We start from the raw sequence: 18,008 nt of genomic DNA on the forward strand, positions 1-18,008 counted from the left end.
CTATTTAGAAGCTAAATAGGGCCAAATGGGGCTTCAGGCCTGGAAGAGCTAAATGGGTATGCACAAGTATTTTAAGAAACAAGATGAAGTGACTATTTTGCTGAAAAAAATCCAGTTAAAATTTGAGACATAATACATACTAGTGATAAACAGTCATTCTTAAGCGACAGAAGAAATATTTTGTTTTAATGAAGTTTTTGAACTCTGCAGGCATCCCTGTAAGTGTTAAGATTCTCTTGTCTATGTACATAATAATTTCAGTATTATGTGATTCTAGCTTTGTTTGCAAGCTTTCTTCTTGATGCAAACATCTACACGTCTAAAATCTTGGTTAATGATTGATCTGTATGAAGTGACACTATGAAATCTACTGTGGGATAAATAACCTATCAACATACCTGTCTGTAAATAACTGTCTTTGTACCATAGAGAGGGGTGCAGTGTATCTGGATCTATGCTTGAATTGATTCCAAAAAAAAAAAGGGGGGGGCTGTGTTATGGGGAAGTCTCGGAAATCTATTTTTTCTCCCACAGCTGAAAAACAAAAAGAAATCCCTGCAGCTCAAGATGAAGCAGTTAAAGCAGAAACCAGCAATGTTAGTTACTGCTTACAATAGCAAAAGAAAAGAACATACACACAGAAATGAAGTACTCTATGTAGAAACATATAAATATTGCTTTTTATTAATTTGCTTTCTCAGTTTGCTCTGAAATGTTTTTAAAGCAAGCAGCAGTCATCAATATCTGAAATAGTCGGTCTCAACACCTCCCACTTGTTTTCAATTACTGCAAGACTAGATAGTCATCCAGACATCCCACCACAAAAGAAATTACGTTTTAGTCAAGCTGTGTACCTGTCTACTACATCATACAACAGTACAGTACAGTAGTAGCTTTGCAAAGTTCCACTGGCATTGTAAGACAAGAACTAAACATCAGCTATTCATTAGAATGCAAAACTTGGAAGTCAATCTGAATTACAGATCTAATTCCTAAATTTTGGTGAACAGGGTACACAGCCTTTTCAGAATGCATTTCCTTAATGTGCTATGAGGTACAAGATTCCTTATATGTAAATGGATAGAGAAAGCAGAGGGAAACTTTTTTTTGTACAGTGCTGTGACAGAACTTTTGTCCTTCAGTAGCAGAATTCAAAAGCCCTTCTGAGCTCTCAGAAAGTAGGTTCCTACTTCTTGGGCAGGTATTATTTCTAGCAGAGAGAAAAGGGAACAAGGCACAATTGAAAGGTTATGATTATTCCACCTCATGCATTTTTTTTTTCTTAAGTCTTAGTCTTTGTTACAGTTACTGGCTGCTTCAGCCAGTAAGGAAACACCAGAGAAAATAAAAACTAATGAATCACATCAAGGATATGTTTGTCAAGGCAAAGAAATCAAGTGTTAGAAATCAAGCACTTAGGGTAACAGGTGGATTTTTTTTTTTTTTAATACTAGTACTGGAATTGAGGAATTTTCATAGGTGAGCAGAGAAGAAATTCATTCACTACTGGGTCTTTAAAAAAAAAAAAAAAACAAAACTCAAACTTCAGCTCATTTCTTAAGTAACATAAGCACATAATAACACCTTTTTAGCACATAATATTCATCTGTTCTCGCAGTAATTAGCTTACAATCCTTAGAGATAAGAAATAAAGCCTATTACAAATGACTATCTGTCCTCTTAAACATCAGTGAGTAATTATGGTAGCAGTTGCACTTCAATCAGGTGTAAAAGGAATAATTAAAAGCAAAATTTCCAGCTAAAACCAACTGATTAATCATCTAAAATAAGATTCAGATGTTCTGCACACAAAATGCATGCTCATTTCCTTAACATTACCTAAAAATACAAGAATATTTTCAGTCAGCAGCAAGAGGAATAGTGCAGACTTAGCGTGCCCTCTAGAGAAACTAACTTTTAAAATTGCTCTGCTGTTCCTCCTATGAATTTTCAGTGCCTTACAATTGTTTTTGACAAAAATAAGTTATCCTAATTTATAGGTGATTCTTTTGCAGCCATGTTTTGATATCCTCAAAATTTCTATCCATCCATTGTATATTGTCCTCAATGGTTTCAATAGCTTGTTGGATGCAACGAAGCTGTGCACTTTTTTCCTCCAGAGAACCAAAGAATTCTTTAACCTGTTGAATAAAAAAATGTGGAAGGACAGCTGATGAAGAGGCAGCAGTGTCTCTTATTTTCACAGGAACAGTAGCAGGATATTTGTGATATTTGACCTGACATGAGAAATTATCTTAAAAATTTCAAAACCTTCGAAAAGATACTGACTCAATCTCACAAATTGATGAAGATTACATTTAACATTAGATTATAAAAAAGCAGTTGCAGGAAGTGACAAACTGTTGTGCAAGGGAATCTGTCTGGTTCTTGCTCATTCAACAAATTCTTGCTCATTCAACAAACCTTTGGACAGCAGTGTCTGTCTTTGTATAGACTCCCCCAGAGAAGGAAATGCATCCCCTACTCTGCCTCTTGGCTGCTTGGTTGGTAACATACCTTCACTTGGCAGTTCAAGTAACGTCTCAGGCTGTGAACTGAAACGGTCCCTGCTAATATACACAGGATGCAAGATGCAAATAGTTGTACAAACTACACAAAAGGTACAAGTAGAATACATGGAAAAGAATTGCTGGATTTTCTCTCTCCTTATACTTCCTGTCTGTCTGCCAGTGTGTTCACAGTGACTCTCATGTCATAAATCCTGCAGATCCCCTAGGGACAGAAACGTCCTTGCAGCCTATGGCACTGCTATAGCATTCTATTGACACGCTGTCAGAGTCCATTTGGATTTAAAACGAGTGGTGAGAATGAAGTACAAAAGAATGCACTGCTCCCTATATTCTTTCATTTTGTACTTAATATGGTCATATTATTTCTGCCTGTGTTTTGACCCAAACCAGGGAATCTGGATTTCAGCTTCCAAAAAACGGTCAGGGATCCCATTTTAGGACTTTGAATCTGCACACTGACCAGTCTTGGTTTTGTTTGTTTGTTTTTTTGACACTGACAGAAGTGGAATAGGTGGACAAAATGATTATCATATGGTGACATCCAGAAGCATGGATAATTCTCCCTGGAGTAGCAGACATAGAGCACACTATACTTATCACTGCCCTTCAGCATTTGCCCTTCGGTCTGCTCAGTGAGAAGACCTACTTTTGTTCTTATTTTTCCTCAGTACTCTCCAGAAGAGAGCCATGAACATTACATACACATACATACATGAATACTCTGCATCCAAGTCCACTGCTTAAACAAATTCCATCTTTCTCCTTGCCACTGGCTTAATGCTCTGCCTCAAGGAATTAAGCTCAAGGAAAACACAGGATATTATTCTAATACTTCATAACTAGTCATGCTTTTAAGATGTTAAAATTTAAACCAGAGTTTTGTTTCAGTTAAACTACAACTACTTTTTAAAACCAGAACAGCTAATCTGAATGGCTTACCTGTGCAAGCTGTGGCCTAGTCGAGTACTGATTTGTCACTCCAGTGACAATGGTTGCTATGGCATTCGAACCAAGTTCAAATCTGTCAAAAAGAATAACCTACACTCAGAAAACCTACAGTTTGGTAGAAAATAGTGTTTTAAAGTACAATTGGGTACAGGCAGCAGTGAAACAACACGTTCCTTACTTTTCTACGACTTTCTCCCAATTTTCATTTAAAAACGTCCAAGCAAGATGATAGCCAGATGGGTTTCTGGCAACATACACAATAATGTGTAGAAGATCCTGAGTTTTTATGATGTCACCACGGAGACCTTGATCCAGTAACCTAAGAATTAATAATAGATATGGAAATTGTTTAGACCAGTAAAGATAAAAATGACAAAATGATTACTTGCTTAGTATTTTCTACTGTTTATAAGGTTCACATTTCTAAAGGTCCCAACACTGTTGGGTTACTTCCAAATTTTTACAATGTATATCCATCCTTCCCATTACTATTACCTTCATAATTACAACTATTTAATAGACCTGCATGCTGAATATAAATTATAAGAATAGTCTACATTTTGGTTCTATTCAAAAGTTTCCAACTTAATAGGAACCTCCCTAATCCCTTGTAGGAAATAAATTTGTTCTACACTGTCAGTAGAATATTCAGGCCTTGCAAACTCGTGACTAACATGTCCAAAGAACAGCAAATACAAAAAATAACATTATGAAACAGCTATATAGCTACATGCTAAATGAGCGTGACATTCCATAACTCCCACCAGAAGGCAGAAAGCAGGTTTACAGAATGCAAGCTTTGAAGGTTTGAATATCTGAAAACTTCAGTAACACTCAGTTTTCTCAAAAGTGGGAAAACACACAATTTTTGTAAGAAACAAGAGTATATACACCTATAACCAAAATAACTAAAAAGGTAAACAATGAAGTGTCTGTCAAGCAAAGACAAGGTATTTGAATAGGTTTATATTTCATCCCAATTTGCTGCTGCAATGCTGAGCACATTGACTCCTGGCACTAAAACCCTAAAATGAAATGCTGCAGCCACTTGCTCTTAGTGTATAAAATCTGTAAAGCATTTTATAAATCCTGAAATTCAACAGCTATGTAACAAGACTGAGCGATACTAGTTCCTGTGTCAGTATTTAGTTATTCACCCCAAAACACACTTCTGTTCTTGTGTAACACACTACTCACCACTGAAGTTTGTCCTTGTTTCTGGTGAGGCTGAGAGCTAATTCAATTTTACTTTTATCTATGCTGAATGAGTGCTGTCTGTATTTACTAAGGAGGAAATCCCAACCTTCAGATGTTTGTGCTCCAACAGCATACACTGCTGTCTTCACATCAGCTGGCAAACTACAACAAATTGAACACCAAGTTACTCTCCATGTCATATTTAGGCATGTTTGCAGAAATATAACCTCGACATCATCATACATCAACTGACATAACAGTTTCTTAAAAATACTGGTCCTTCATGGGTATTAGTGATCCTTATTGCTGGGAAACAGTTAAATATATCAGGTTGTATCACAGTAGTGTTCCTGCCCTGGAAACGATTTCCAGAAATTGACTCATTCCTTTATTTTTTTTTCTTACTTATTTTGTATATTCCTTTCCTGTCTATCTTGTATTTAAGCCCAGTTGGATACCAACACAGTCTTCTATGGCCTTCCCAGAACAGTCTCTCAGAGATGTTTTGGAGGGTGTTTTAGAGAGTTCTTATGTCATGGTGAGAAGCACAAATTACACAAATGTCATGAACAGTAGCTACCTATTTTTATAGAGCAGTCTCCAGACAGATACAGGACGGAATATATTTACATGTAATTTTCACTTTTCTAAGAAGAATTTTTTCACCTATCTAAGAAGACAAGCTGGGGAGTACCACGTGACATATGTGCTAGTTTGGGTATATAATATTCACCAACACGTGAAGGAAGTGAAAAGTTAAAGTATGAGATACAGAACTAAAAAGACTCAACTTCAGATTGCTTAGAGAACTGCATTTCAGCTCTTTCTTAATTACCTTTACTATAATTAGAGTATCAGAAAAGACAGTATAAGAAAAAACAGTTATTTGCAAAACGGACCTCAAGGTTCCATTGGATTTCTGCCATTTCAAGAAATACTCTTCTGCTTTGTCCACGCATGGCTGGTATCTGCGCATACATGCGAAGAGCAGCAGGGACTGCCGAAGCATTCTCTCAGACACTGAGCCGTCATCACTCCAAAGCTGTTTGTCAATTAGGTCTTTAAATAAATTGACTATATACTCCTAAAATAAGACAATAAAAATGATATATAAAGCACTTTTTACAAGGTACAGGCAGAGTTATGAAACTCTAGATACTTAAAATGTTACCTTTAACTGTTTTTCTGTATCATCCATATCCCGCTTCTCCATCAGCTTGTATATAGGAACCAGCTCATTCATACCTTGGAGTACAGGCATGATTTGTGTTTCCCGTTTCAGGTATAAAGTTAAATCAAAAGCTTTAGAAATTGGCATTTTTTTTATTCTAAAGAGAAGAAGAGAGGGGATAAAAGAAGTTGCAATTAAGCTTACAAAACAAACGTAAAAGCAAAATCCAAGACACAGTTTTTTAGGTTTGTTTTTAGAAGTCAAATGTGGCTGAGCAAGTAACATAAGCTATGAAACCTAATATCTAGTCTTTGAACTAAGAAATGGACTGTAAGGGAATGTTATTAGTAAGACCCACTTTTTCCCCTGTCCCGTGGTCATCAAAGCACTGTCTCTCTCTTGCTGTCTCCTCACTTTGCTCTATATAGCACATACAGAAGAAAATCCAATCACTGAACTTACTTCTTCTGTAACACCTTTCTAGCTTGACACGCAGGTACTTAATCTCTTGTAGTAAAACCTCACAGCTATAATCCCAGCTGGTTCTTCACTTTAACTAACAGCTCAACCCTTCTATGTCTGCCAGGATATACCTCAATTACTTATTACAAGAGAAAATAGAGAAAATGGAAGAGGACTTATTTCACTTCATCCTGGTAATTTTTTTATCCTTCTGTGAAACCTTTTTTCTGCTTCTTTCTGCCCATGCTATCTCGCCATATACGTTCTCATTTTGTCCTTATTCACCTTTCTCTTCTTCAAAATACGTCACCCATCTTAAAAGGAACCAAGTTTAACCCAATTTGCATCTCTAATTGTCCCTTCTTCCTTTCTTCTCTAAGCTTCTTGAACACAATAAGCAATCTTTCTTCAGGCTCCCCTTTTCTCTTCAAACTTTGAACTATAAAAACCTTTCCTCCGCTGTCCGGATGAAAAAGTTGACTAGCCCTGCTGGCATCTCTTTATGAGCTGCCACCTCAGATTCATGTGATTGTCTTCCAGCTCTCCTTACCCCCTTTTTTCTTGAATGCTGTAAGATCAGCAATTAATGCATTCGGTTCTTTGGTTCTCTTTGCCCCTCTGAGTATACACACCTGTTGCAGATTTTGTTTGCAAAACACCTCTAAGACACACTTTTTTGTAATAACATCCACAGAACTAAGACTAACTGTGGCTATAATCGTATCACATTTTTATTACTGTAAGAGCCTTGTTTCTAATTGACAAATGGAAACAGTGTCTTTCCAGGAGCAAAAACACTACCCTACTCCATCACTTTACACTGGCATCTTTCCACTAGTGTGTCTGTATTGAGCACGACCTGTTTTTACCCCCCTTTCAAATCTGTTCTGTTTTTCATCTGTGAAATGTCGTGCTGAGAATTTAACTTCTGACTGTCTTCTAGTGTTTTCTGCCATCTTCCATCTCTGACTTTCAGGTTTCTAAGTGAGTATGTTTCTCCCGTCTCCTCACATTAAAAGCTCTTCAGTCAGAGCTACTAGTCAAAGCTTCACTGGTCTTCTTCCTCAGGTCCCTGCTTAAAGGTTGGCTTTGCTGTATTGTCCACATCAGAAATTAGGCATGTATTGAATGCCACAGCTCTCTGTTGTACGCTGAACTGAGCTCACTGAGCAACCCTACCTGGCTGTAATTCTGCCACCTTTGACTGTAAGCTTTTTCTGAGGCAAGTGCAAGGGACATCTCGTTTTTTTTTTTTTTTTTTCAGTTCAACAAGATACAGTTCAACTGAGATATATGTCATATATATATTCAACACTGAATATAGCAGGTCTTTCCCCAACATCTCATCCTGGAATGCCTACTGAAAAACAGTCTAAAAAACTCCGCTGAATTACAGAGTAAGAGATTGTATGCCCTACCACCTACTCAATTGCGTTTTTGCTCACCAGCTGGACCAGGGAAGTTATAATATTACTTCCATGCTCCCCTTTCTTGAACTTGAGAGAGAAAGCACAGCTACCTGTGATGCAGGACAGGACAAAGATTTGACAGTCCTAGAGAACATCAGTATTTCCACATAAACACTCTCCTAGCATTAGCTCACTTGCAAAATCTTGACTGAGAGATTTAATAGGTTGCATGAAGATGTGCTGGTGAGCATTTTGGGTACTCAGAAGAACACTTGTAATCAAGACACTAAGTGTCCACATCTACTGAGCTTCCTCAGAAGCTAAAATTTTAGCAGAAAATTATACGAAGAAAATATTCAAAGAAAAACAAAGTTTTATCAAAAACAGATACATGCTCTATTTTGTATGCAATCATTAGCCCAATGTTAGCAGCAGAAAAAATACCTTTTACTGCTATGACCTCTGACAGCTCCATGTCTTAACCCATATTTTTCACTTAACCAAATGTGTGCCACATTTACACTCTCAATGTCTTCATGGTGTAAAAGTGTTACTAGTTAAATCCAAGCTGAGGAGAATTAGTGTGACAATACATTAAGAAGAATTACCTTATCTTAAAGAAAGCCTTAACTTGCAAATAGGATGTGGACTCAGTTTCTTAGTATTTCTTGTAATCTTGCGTGAAAGACCTTATTACCACAATAAACAGGTCATTATTATCAATAGTACACATGTATTTACCACTTCCCTGTGAAAGCTGAACTCCAAAATTACAATTAAAAACCACGTGACACTAAGTTAACATAGCAAATGCAGAATTTCACTGAGAACTTCACTCCCAATCTCCCTTTTCAAAAAAAGACTCAAACAGTGAGTTACATCCTGTTTCAAACACTTCACAGACCATGAGGATTATGTCTTCTTGTCTGTTTCATTAAATACACTTGGATAAGGCCACTGCAAATGAGAAATCCTGGGTTTACATTGCTGTAAGCAAGAGAAGAACATGCTCCTATTTGAATGATTTAATGAAAAATGTATATGTAATCAACACTCCTTTAGTGGTATATACTCATGAATGCAGTTTGTATTGTTTTTGACTAGCACAGCATGCCTTACCTTACAAGCTGGAATATGTTGTTAATGAGACTTGCTCTGTCATTGTTGCTAATCGCTGTATGGTTCTCTTTCAAAAGGTTGATCAGATGATCCCATCCATCATCTTCATAGTGCACAATGTAATAACCATTCATGTACACATTGAATTTGATCCACTCAACCTCTTCCGGAAGGATAATGACATCTACAAACAAAAATATAACTCCTTTTTATTAGTGATTCAAAATCACTCTAATATTATACCCAATAATAGTCTCACTTCAGAGATTTAAATAAAACTATAACATGAATCCTGAATATACTAAGAGATTATTATAGCGATGCAGTTGAGATGACAAAAAATCATTTGTCTTGTACTAGTAGCTGCAGTTGTCAATTCTGCAAAAAAACACCTGCAAAGCTAAAAAGCTTACAGAAAAACTTCGAATAAATTAGTCACTTATAATTAATCAAATAAATTACCTGTTTTAGTTGTCATCAAAAATCTTTGCACAGTGTCAGATTTGCTCGTAATGTAGGTTAGTGGAATGTGCCACAAGTACCTAATGCAAAACAGAAATTTAATGAAAGAACTCTGCAAAAGCTTCTCCAGCCTGGCCCAGTCTAACAGCTGATGAGTGTCTTTTACCTGCAGGATGACAGCAATGACCTGCACTCACATCTCTTTATTTTGGTGCAGAACCACATGCACCTAACTAGCCCTAATTTAATTTGCTTGGGAGATCATTAACAGTGAAGCTGCAACAATATGGAGTTTCAAGCCTAGTTCCACTGGCGTGTCCCAGTATGAGTTCACACAGCTCACCTAGGTGCCCGGCCACTGTAGCTGTGCAGCTACTGGTAACTCGGCCAGGCATGCCAGGTGTGGCCACCTGTACCTACTGCAGTAGTAGTACTGTCTTGAGCTGCACAGGGAAAGACTCACATCCAATCAGTTCAAGGAGCATTCCTTAAGAAACAACAGTGAAAGCTATTATTGTATATCTATGTTTGCCATAGGTGAGTATTATGGTTTTTGTGCTGGGATTTTCCCATTTTCTTTACCCTGTGGATGAATGGGAATCTGCTCCCTTCATGTAGTGCTCCTGCTGCAGGTGGACGTTCTTTCCTCTCACTGTGACAGTTACCAGGGGAAAACCTTTTTGCAGTGTCCAAGTGTTCATCATTGCCCTCACATCAAGAGTCTCTCCTTTAGTCCAGTGCTGTTTGTTGGTGAGGGAAAAAGAAGATACATAAGAAGAGGAGGAAGATGGAGTGCATGGACAATGAAATGAGTAGCTAAGAACTTCATAAAAGCTGCTGCAAATTTGTAAGCTCAGCATAGTTAAGTTTAGACTGGAACATGGGATATCAATGACAACTCCAGCTGTTCTTTTTCTGGACACTTTTACGTAGTTAATGACATCTCTTTAAATAGTGCTGTTTTCCAATCAGCCCTAGGCACAGAGGTAGGATTTCTTACTGTACACATACCGATGCGGCAGCACAGAATAGTAACATGAGAGGACTCAGATAAATATCAAACTCCCAAATACTGATGAGTAAAAAAAATAGATGCTTACTGCATTTGAAGATGACTGTTGGTTCCTTCTGCAAAAGCCATCACCTTGTTGTTCACTTTTATCGCTACCTACTGTGGGACAAATCTGTAGAAGAAAGTTTTGGTCATCTGTTTTTGATATCATTACCATAAGTATTGGTCACAGTCCTCAGTAATATACTACAAAAACACACTATTCACAAAAAACTATGAAATTTGGAAAAAAAAAAGTAAAAAGAGTAAGAAATACTTGCATTTGTCATACTGTCCCACAAATCTTCATTTTTTGTATTCTGATAGCTGTACTTCTGCAGGTACTGCACAAGCCCAGCTTTAAAAACATTGTCAGTCAGGTAGTCCCTCAACATATTTAATATACAGGATCCCTGAAAAAAAGTGTGACAAAATGTTTACAAAACCACTCCCTAGATAGCAAGATGCTTCTTTCAGAAAATTTTCAGACTAACCTAAACAGCAGTTCAATTTTGTATGTCTGTCTGATAAGAAATAATTGGGTTTTATGTATATTTAAACAGTAATTTGGCTTTCATAAATATATTTTCTTAACTATATTTTGGATTGAGTAAACTATGCTATTATTTTTTGAATTACTACATAGAGCAGCACCATATAATGCTCCAGTGAAAAACACTGGTTGGTTTAAGCACCTAAAATAATGTTTTAATGTTTAAATTGATACACAATAGATAAAAAGGGGTTAAAACCTCCTCTTTTTATAGATGGAACAGGAAACCACCATTTGAACTACATTCAGGAGTTTTGGACTAGGAATTAGTTAGAATATAAAAATAAAAATAATATAAAAAAGTATATTAACACCATGGTTCAGGGATGTCTTGTATAAAAGACTGACTGAAATCAGTACAATGCAGATGTATAGTACAATCAGTACAACTGAGAACAAAATCAGTTACAAATTTTACCTTATCATAAGAAACATCATCAAACATTTCTAAAATTTGAGCTGGATCTTCCACAGGAGTAGACACAGGATGCGATGAATTTAATGCATCCACTTCCATGGCATCAAAGCATCTTGTTAAGAAATAATCTTCCTAATAGGAGGCAAAAATGATTATTACTACCAACTTTTGCACAAAGACTACTGAATTCCTGTTAGTTCACATTGCGGTCCATTCTACATGATGTTCAAATCCCATAAGGAAAACCAAACATATCTTTGTTTTCATTACTGAGCTTTATAAAAAAAAAAAAAGAAAAAAAAAGAAAAACAAAAACGGTAATATAGAGAGACAAACTGCCTCTACCCTTCTGAACTAACTTTAATACTCCAGCTAGTGAGACTTAAAAGTAATTCCAAAAAGACATGCACACGTTCCAACAGTTTGATGACAAAATGAATGGTCAGTAACCACAAAACAAACCAAAGGGAAAAAAAAAAAAAAAGCAAACGATGAATTTCTTCATCATCATTCCACTGCAGTTTTATGGCAAGTTTCTGCATAGATCTTCCCAGTGCACTGTTCATTTCACGTTGGTTGAACTAGGCATACTTGCAAAGTTTCATAGATTGAACCTGTGCTAAAGCTAGTGGAAGGATTTTAGGATTTAAGTCTGACTATACATGATGAAAAAAAATAAAAATTTCATAGAATCATAGAATAACACGAGTTGGAAGGGACCCATAAGGATCATCAAGTCCAAATCCTGGCACCGCACAGGTCTACCCAAAAAGTCCGACCATGTGACTAAGCGCACAATCCAAACGCTTCTTAAACTCCCGACAGGCTTGGTGCAGTGACTACTTCCCTGGGGAGCCTGTTCCAGTGTGCGACAACCCTCTCAGTGAAGAACCTCTTCCTGATGTCTAGCCTAAACCTCCCCTGCCTCAGCTTGACACCATTCCCGCGGGTCCTATCACTGGTGACTAAGGAGAATAGGTCGGTGCCTGCCCCTCCATTCCCCCTCATGAGGAAGCTGTAGACCACGATGAGGTCTCCCCTCAGCCTCCTCTTTTCCAGGCTGAACAGGCCAAGTGACCTCAGCCGCTCCTCATATGTCTTCCCCTCTAGGCCCTTCACCATCTTTGTAGCCCTCCTCCAGACACTCTCCAACAGGTTAACGTCCTTTTTGTACTGTGGTGCCCAGAACTGCACACAGTACTCGAGGTGAGGCTGCAGCAGCGCAGAGTAGAGTCACTTCCCAATCACTTCCCTCGACCGACTAGCAATGCCTTTATACTTTTGGAAGTCTAAAAAGCTTTTGAAAAGAGAATACACTGTGATTGCAATCATTAACTTCCATCACCAGTTTCTGAAATTATTAGATACAATTAAATCAATATTCTTACCCTTCAAGTTAAGATCAGACAATTCTTTCAAAGAGAAATCGAAAACTATTTCACAGCATAAACATGCTTGGTCTTCACCCTTACAAATTAGTGGACTTAGAATGCAGATATAAAATAAAAATACAGTAAATGCTGCTTACAACTTTCAGTTCTGGATGGGTAACGTTGACCGACACGAACTCCATGAATTTTGCAAACCCTTCATTTAACCACAGGTCATTCCACCACTCCATGGTAACTAGGTTGCCAAACCACTGAAACAATAACAACAAAAATTTTAATTTAAATACACAGTTTTTCACAAAAGCTGCTACTGACTGATATGAAATTGAATTTATAGCATGTCACTGACATTTAAGGCACATTTTTTAGTAATACAGCTTACTCTGGCCTCTTTCCATTTCATTTCTTATTTTAATGGTAATACTCTAAAGCACTGGTTTCCACTACCATTCCATGAAACGTTATAAATAAACCAGGTTTGATAGGAGAGCCACATATAAAACTGTAACATTTCTGAACTTTTTTACCTATATTCATGCCTTGCAATTAATTTCAAGGGTTAACAATGGTGCAAAGGCCCCAGAGCACTACAGCTACTGAACTAAACAGATTTTGGTTACAGCCCTTCATGTCTATGAAGCCCAACTAGACTTTACTGGGAACAGTCTCATGATTCACATATGAACACCCTCAAACTGAAACAGCTATTTTCAGTCTATATGTCAAATATCTCCCCATCCACACAGCTGTGACCACTCTGTGGTCCCTTCTGATCCTTTATTGTTGCTCCTAAATCTCACCTGATGAGCCAGTTCATGGGCTATTATCATAGTAATCCAAAGTCTAGAAGATGCTGAGGACTTCTCAGGGTCATACAACAACGCAGATTCCCGATATGTGGTCAATCCCCAGTTTTCCATAGCACCAGACTGGAAATCCGGAATAGCTGCTAAATCTGGGGAGGGCAGTGGGGAAGCATTAATAAACTGCTAGGATTATTTTACCCAGTAAAGTACCCAGTCACCTGCTCATCCCACTTCACAACTGCTCCCACATCACACATTCTTTAAGGGCTCTCCTAAATGTAACAGCAAAAACATACCTTTTTAAAAGTTCTATATAGAAGGATTTTCAGTTCTCAGTGAAGCTTTTAAATATACTCTTAAGTTATACGAAGCAGGCAGTTTAAAAGTCTGTGAGCCAAAATTGTCCCAGTCTTACCTAATTTATTGATTTTGTGCTATTTTACTCTCTATTCTTAATGCTATTCTTGAATACATTAAATAATTTAACACTTACCTTGTTTAGGTAAGGGATATGAAATGCTGAAGTAATCCTCATAAAAGTCTAAAAGTTTTACTGCCGCATCCAGTGCATAATCAGCTTGGTGGATCTTCTCTGGTACCGTGTATACAGAAATCTACAGTAAACAAGCGGGCAGTATTTAAATGCCAGCATCAAAAGCTTACAGAATTTGTTCTTTAACACAGGTAAGTGAGTGGTCATGAAAAGTGACAGTAGAGCACATACCTAACAGCTCTCATACAAAAGTTATTTTTTAAAAAATCCAGATACAAATATGATCAAAATTAGAAATAAGAATTGTACTTTATCCTCCAGAACCACTATGCCCGTAAAAGGACATCCATAGCTTCCATCCCCTACCATGCCAGGGTTGTTTAACTAACACTGTTTTGTTTTATTCCTGATTCTCCAAGAAAACGATATTTAATTTCCCTTTAATCAAACAATCTTACATGACACAACATTACCAATGCATGTAAGTATATAAAAAGCAAGCATATTACCAAAAACTTTTGAAATTAGTAAAAGTCTTAATGCAAACTAATCATCAAATTACAAAGCCAACTTTTTTCTGTCCTCTTGTTCATGTAAAACTTCACGATGTATAAATGCAACGATTTAGCTTGAAAGTACAGTATATGTTTCCATATAGATTTTGTTATAAAAAAAGCTCTTAGAAAATCAGAACAGTTACCTTAACTCCATGACTGGATATTTTGCTGATGGACTTGAAATCTGAAACAATAAAGGCCACGAGGTAGGTACTCATCTTGACACTGGTATCAAAATGGTCTTCAACAAGCCATGAATTTATATTCACAGTCTTCATCTAAAAAAGACAAGCACAGCTCATCATCCCATAGTACCTACAAGGACTTTAGCACCAAAAATCGACGTGTTTCTTTTCAGTTTCACTAAGACAATTTTAAAGACGTTGGAAAGAAGTCAACCCCATGCCAGCCCGTTCCCACACAAAGAAAGAAAACAGAAACATATAGGTAGTTTCACTCATAAGTGTTACTTCAACATTGCTAAAGCTAGATAAATAAAAGTACTGGTTCAAAAGCTTTAAGTTTCCTCAGTGTCTGCCAGCACATCAATCTAATTAAGATCACACTTGAGTTGATCAGAAATTGTCTAAATCTAAACATCACTTGTTACACACGAGAGAAATAAACTACTCCAAATAATGACTCATCTCTGTCAGATATCTATTTCACGACAAAATGAGTCACCTGTTTGAGGTATCTAGTTTTCCCTTTTGATTCGCCTTAGGTAACTAATTTAGACTTGGAGTATATTTAGCCACGTTGAAATACTAATACTGGCACCCACCCTTCATTCATTATTTTATCCACTTTTCAGTGCAAGAACTGTTTTTTTTTTTTTTTAAACCAACTTTCAAAAGACTTCATTTTTTTGAAATGTACTTGGTCTATGGGGAGGTGTTGTTCCGTCACTTATAAGTGTTAGTTTCCTGGCAAATCAGGAATCAATAATGCAGAAGAATTTATGAAGAATCTCTTATGCACAAAGTAAGATCAAATGTATGACATGTGACCCACCCTATATATGCCTACATATTTGTAATTGCAAACAATATTTGTAGGTATTACACATACTCCCCTTTCACAGATATTTTCTGAAGGCCAAATTAACCTTTTTTAAAATATATATACATAAAAGGTCCTGATTAATAGGATAATTAAGTTAATACACATGAATTATATTATGTCTGTATTCAGATACATTTTAATATTAATTCTTAAAATCTAAGACAAAGACTGCAAGCATTTTATGAGTAAAATAAAGGTTAGGGAGATTACATTGTTCTCAAACCACTGCTGAGAACAGGAACCCATTGGATCCAACATCTGTTGCATTCCTTTATAACTGTGTATCAATACTACCAGCAATCATTTACGCTCAGAAAAGAACTGCCAGAATCTTTAGGTCAATATTCCCATGAACAGCAACTTCCTAGATATTCTGTTCTCCTTTTACTTTCTTTTTTAAAGGTCATCAAGCAACAGCACAACATTAAATGTATCCACCTACAAGTGGCATGTTGGACAGCGCAAGGTGCTTTGGTTCCCTCCTAATCTTAACTGAAAATCTGGCTTTGAAGGCTGGTTCATCAAAACATGGAAAGGCCATTCTTGCAAATGTTGGCTCAAACTGCGTTGCTGCAAGCACTCTAAGGAAAAAAGAGAAAAGCTTTAGTCCACATACCTTCACATGCACAGTGTTCACTGCCTCGTGTGAAAATCAAGTAATTTCACACTTATCAAATAACTTGAGTACTTTCAAAATCTTTTGCATGCTAAGAATTACCATTTCTCAGTCTGTTGTGGGGAACAGAAGTGGATATATAAAGTTTCTCGACCAATATCCCTGATAAGGGGTTCTGGAATAAGAGACAACTTGTCATGAGCCCAGCAAGTCCCCGGACTCTTCCTCTCACATCACTGCAGGATGGACGGATGTGTTGGTGGATTAAGGCCTGCTAAGGCTACAGCCAAGAACCCCATAGCTACCTGAAAGAACAGCAGTCTCTGCAATATCCCATTATATATACAATCTGGTGCGGTTTTTTGTCTGACAGGAACCTCAGCAACGGATAATTTCAAAGAAAAATTACAGAGCAGCTGACAACAAATTCTAAAACCAGTTACATGTAATATCTAAGATGATGTATCTATTACTTAAAAAGAAGAAGATTACCTGAGTTCTCCTTCCTGGGTCCTGTAGGTGCTTTTGTAAAAGCCATGGAAGGAGTCAGAGAGGTTGGCAGCGTACTGGATGGTGATGGTGTAGTTGTGGCCGGCCCGCAGCGGCTCGATGGCGAGCAGTGCCACCTGCTCCAGCGCCCGGTGCTCCAGCACCCTCGCCTCCTGTGCCCCGATGGCCGCCCAGGCCACATGCAAACGCTTGCTGTGCAGGATGACGGTGCTGGTTTGACGGGTGACGGTCAGGTCTATGGCAGCTGTCCCCGAGAAGGTCTGCGTGGTGAGGTTAGGGTGGATGAGGAGGTGGTAGTGCAGCGGGACAATGTGCTCAGGGAGCCTCACCCTGTTCCAGGGAAACGGCATGCTGCTGTCAACGCCGAGGCCACCACCGACAGAAGAAGCCACCATGGCCAGGCCCAGCACCACGGACACCACTGGGGCACACGGGCCCCGGAACGAGGCGGCCAAGTGCGGCGCTGCCATTTTGGACCTAGTGAAGGGAGGAGGCAACGAGGCCGCCCTGCACCCGCCGCCTCATGCTGCGGCGGGGAGCAGCCCCGGGACGGCAGCCCCCGCTCCGCGCTGCGGGACCCGCCTCTGGGACCGAGGGAGGACGCCGGCACCGAGAGGGTCCGAGGGAGGAAGGCGACACCGAGAGGGACCAGGACCGAGACGGAAAGCGAAAGTGAAGCCAGCCGGCCGGCCTGCGCCCGCCGAGCCCCGCCGCGGGGCGGAGCGCGCCGCCGCCGCCGCCCATGGAGGCCGCGAGGGGCCGCGAGGGGCCGCGAGGGGCCTGCGCGGCCCGGCCCCCAAAGCAGGGGCTTGGTGGCGTGGGCCCTGCCCTAAAAAAGGCATTGGCCACCAAAGCAGCTCCTCGTTGAGCACGTGTTTTCGAGTACTGAATCCGTTTCTCATCAGAATTTCCCAAAGGAAGCCCAGCGGACGTTACCGCCGTGTATCTCGCAGAACCCCTGCCAGGCTGAGGCTGGAAGCGCCTCAGGAGGCCACCTGCTTCAGCCACCCCAGCACGGCCACACAGAGCAGGGTGCCCGGCACCATGTTCAGGAGACTTTTGGAGATCTCCAAAGAGGAGACTCCGCCGCCTCTCTGGACAACCTGTGCCTGGACACCACTGAGAAGAGCCTGGCTCTTGTCTTCTCTTCACCCTCCATTCAGGTATTTATAGACATTGATGAGATAGATCTCCCTGATCTTTCTCTTCTCCAGGCTGAACAGTCTGGGCACTCTCAGCCTTTCCTCAG

The 18,008-nt window shown here is 39.0% G+C and overlaps 1 protein-coding gene across 2 annotated transcripts; it reads right to left on the reverse strand.

Moving 5' to 3' along the window:
• Positions 1–660: 660 nt before the first annotated feature.
• ERAP1 (endoplasmic reticulum aminopeptidase 1) lies at positions 661–17,525 on the reverse strand. 2 transcript variants are annotated; one of them, XM_040541741.1, is made up of 18 exons: positions 16,742–17,525; positions 16,076–16,214; positions 14,712–14,846; positions 14,012–14,132; positions 13,513–13,667; positions 12,850–12,963; positions 11,322–11,453; positions 10,632–10,763; positions 10,400–10,483; positions 9,882–10,039; positions 9,300–9,379; positions 8,838–9,021; positions 5,848–6,004; positions 5,576–5,760; positions 4,677–4,838; positions 3,658–3,798; positions 3,471–3,552; positions 661–2,141 (listed from the first exon to the last, which is right to left on the reverse strand). In XM_040541741.1, the coding sequence occupies exons 1-18, from the start codon at positions 17,227–17,229 to the stop codon at positions 1,995–1,997; spliced, it is 2,796 nt and encodes a 931-aa protein (XP_040397675.1). In that variant the 5' UTR covers positions 17,230–17,525; the 3' UTR covers positions 661–1,994. The 2 variants fall into 2 exon arrangements, with proteins under 2 accessions (XP_040397675.1, XP_040397676.1); XM_040541742.1 differs by lacking the exon at positions 661–2,141 and adding an exon at positions 2,415–2,570 and having other exon boundaries at positions 16,742–17,462.
• Positions 17,526–18,008: the final 483 nt, after the last annotated feature.

The sequence above is a fragment of the Cygnus olor genome, chromosome Z, assembly GCF_009769625.2.
Source record: "Cygnus olor isolate bCygOlo1 chromosome Z, bCygOlo1.pri.v2, whole genome shotgun sequence".
NCBI classification, from domain to species: Eukaryota; Metazoa; Chordata; class Aves; order Anseriformes; family Anatidae; genus Cygnus; species Cygnus olor.

Bases quoted from the DNA above. Each gene is read 5' to 3' on its own strand.
- ERAP1 (XM_040541741.1), bottom strand. From the start codon at position 17,229: ATGGCAGCGCCGCACTTGGCCGCCTCGTTCCGGGGCCCGTGTGCCCCA. The intron at 14,847-16,075 runs GTAGGTGGATAC...TGTCTTTTTTAG, and splicing joins CGCTGTCCAACATGCCACTT to ATGAAGACTGTGAATATAAA. The intron at 10,484-10,631 runs GCAAGTATTTCT...TTTCTTCTACAG, and splicing joins TGTGGGACAGTATGACAAAT to ATTTGTCCCACAGTAGGTAG.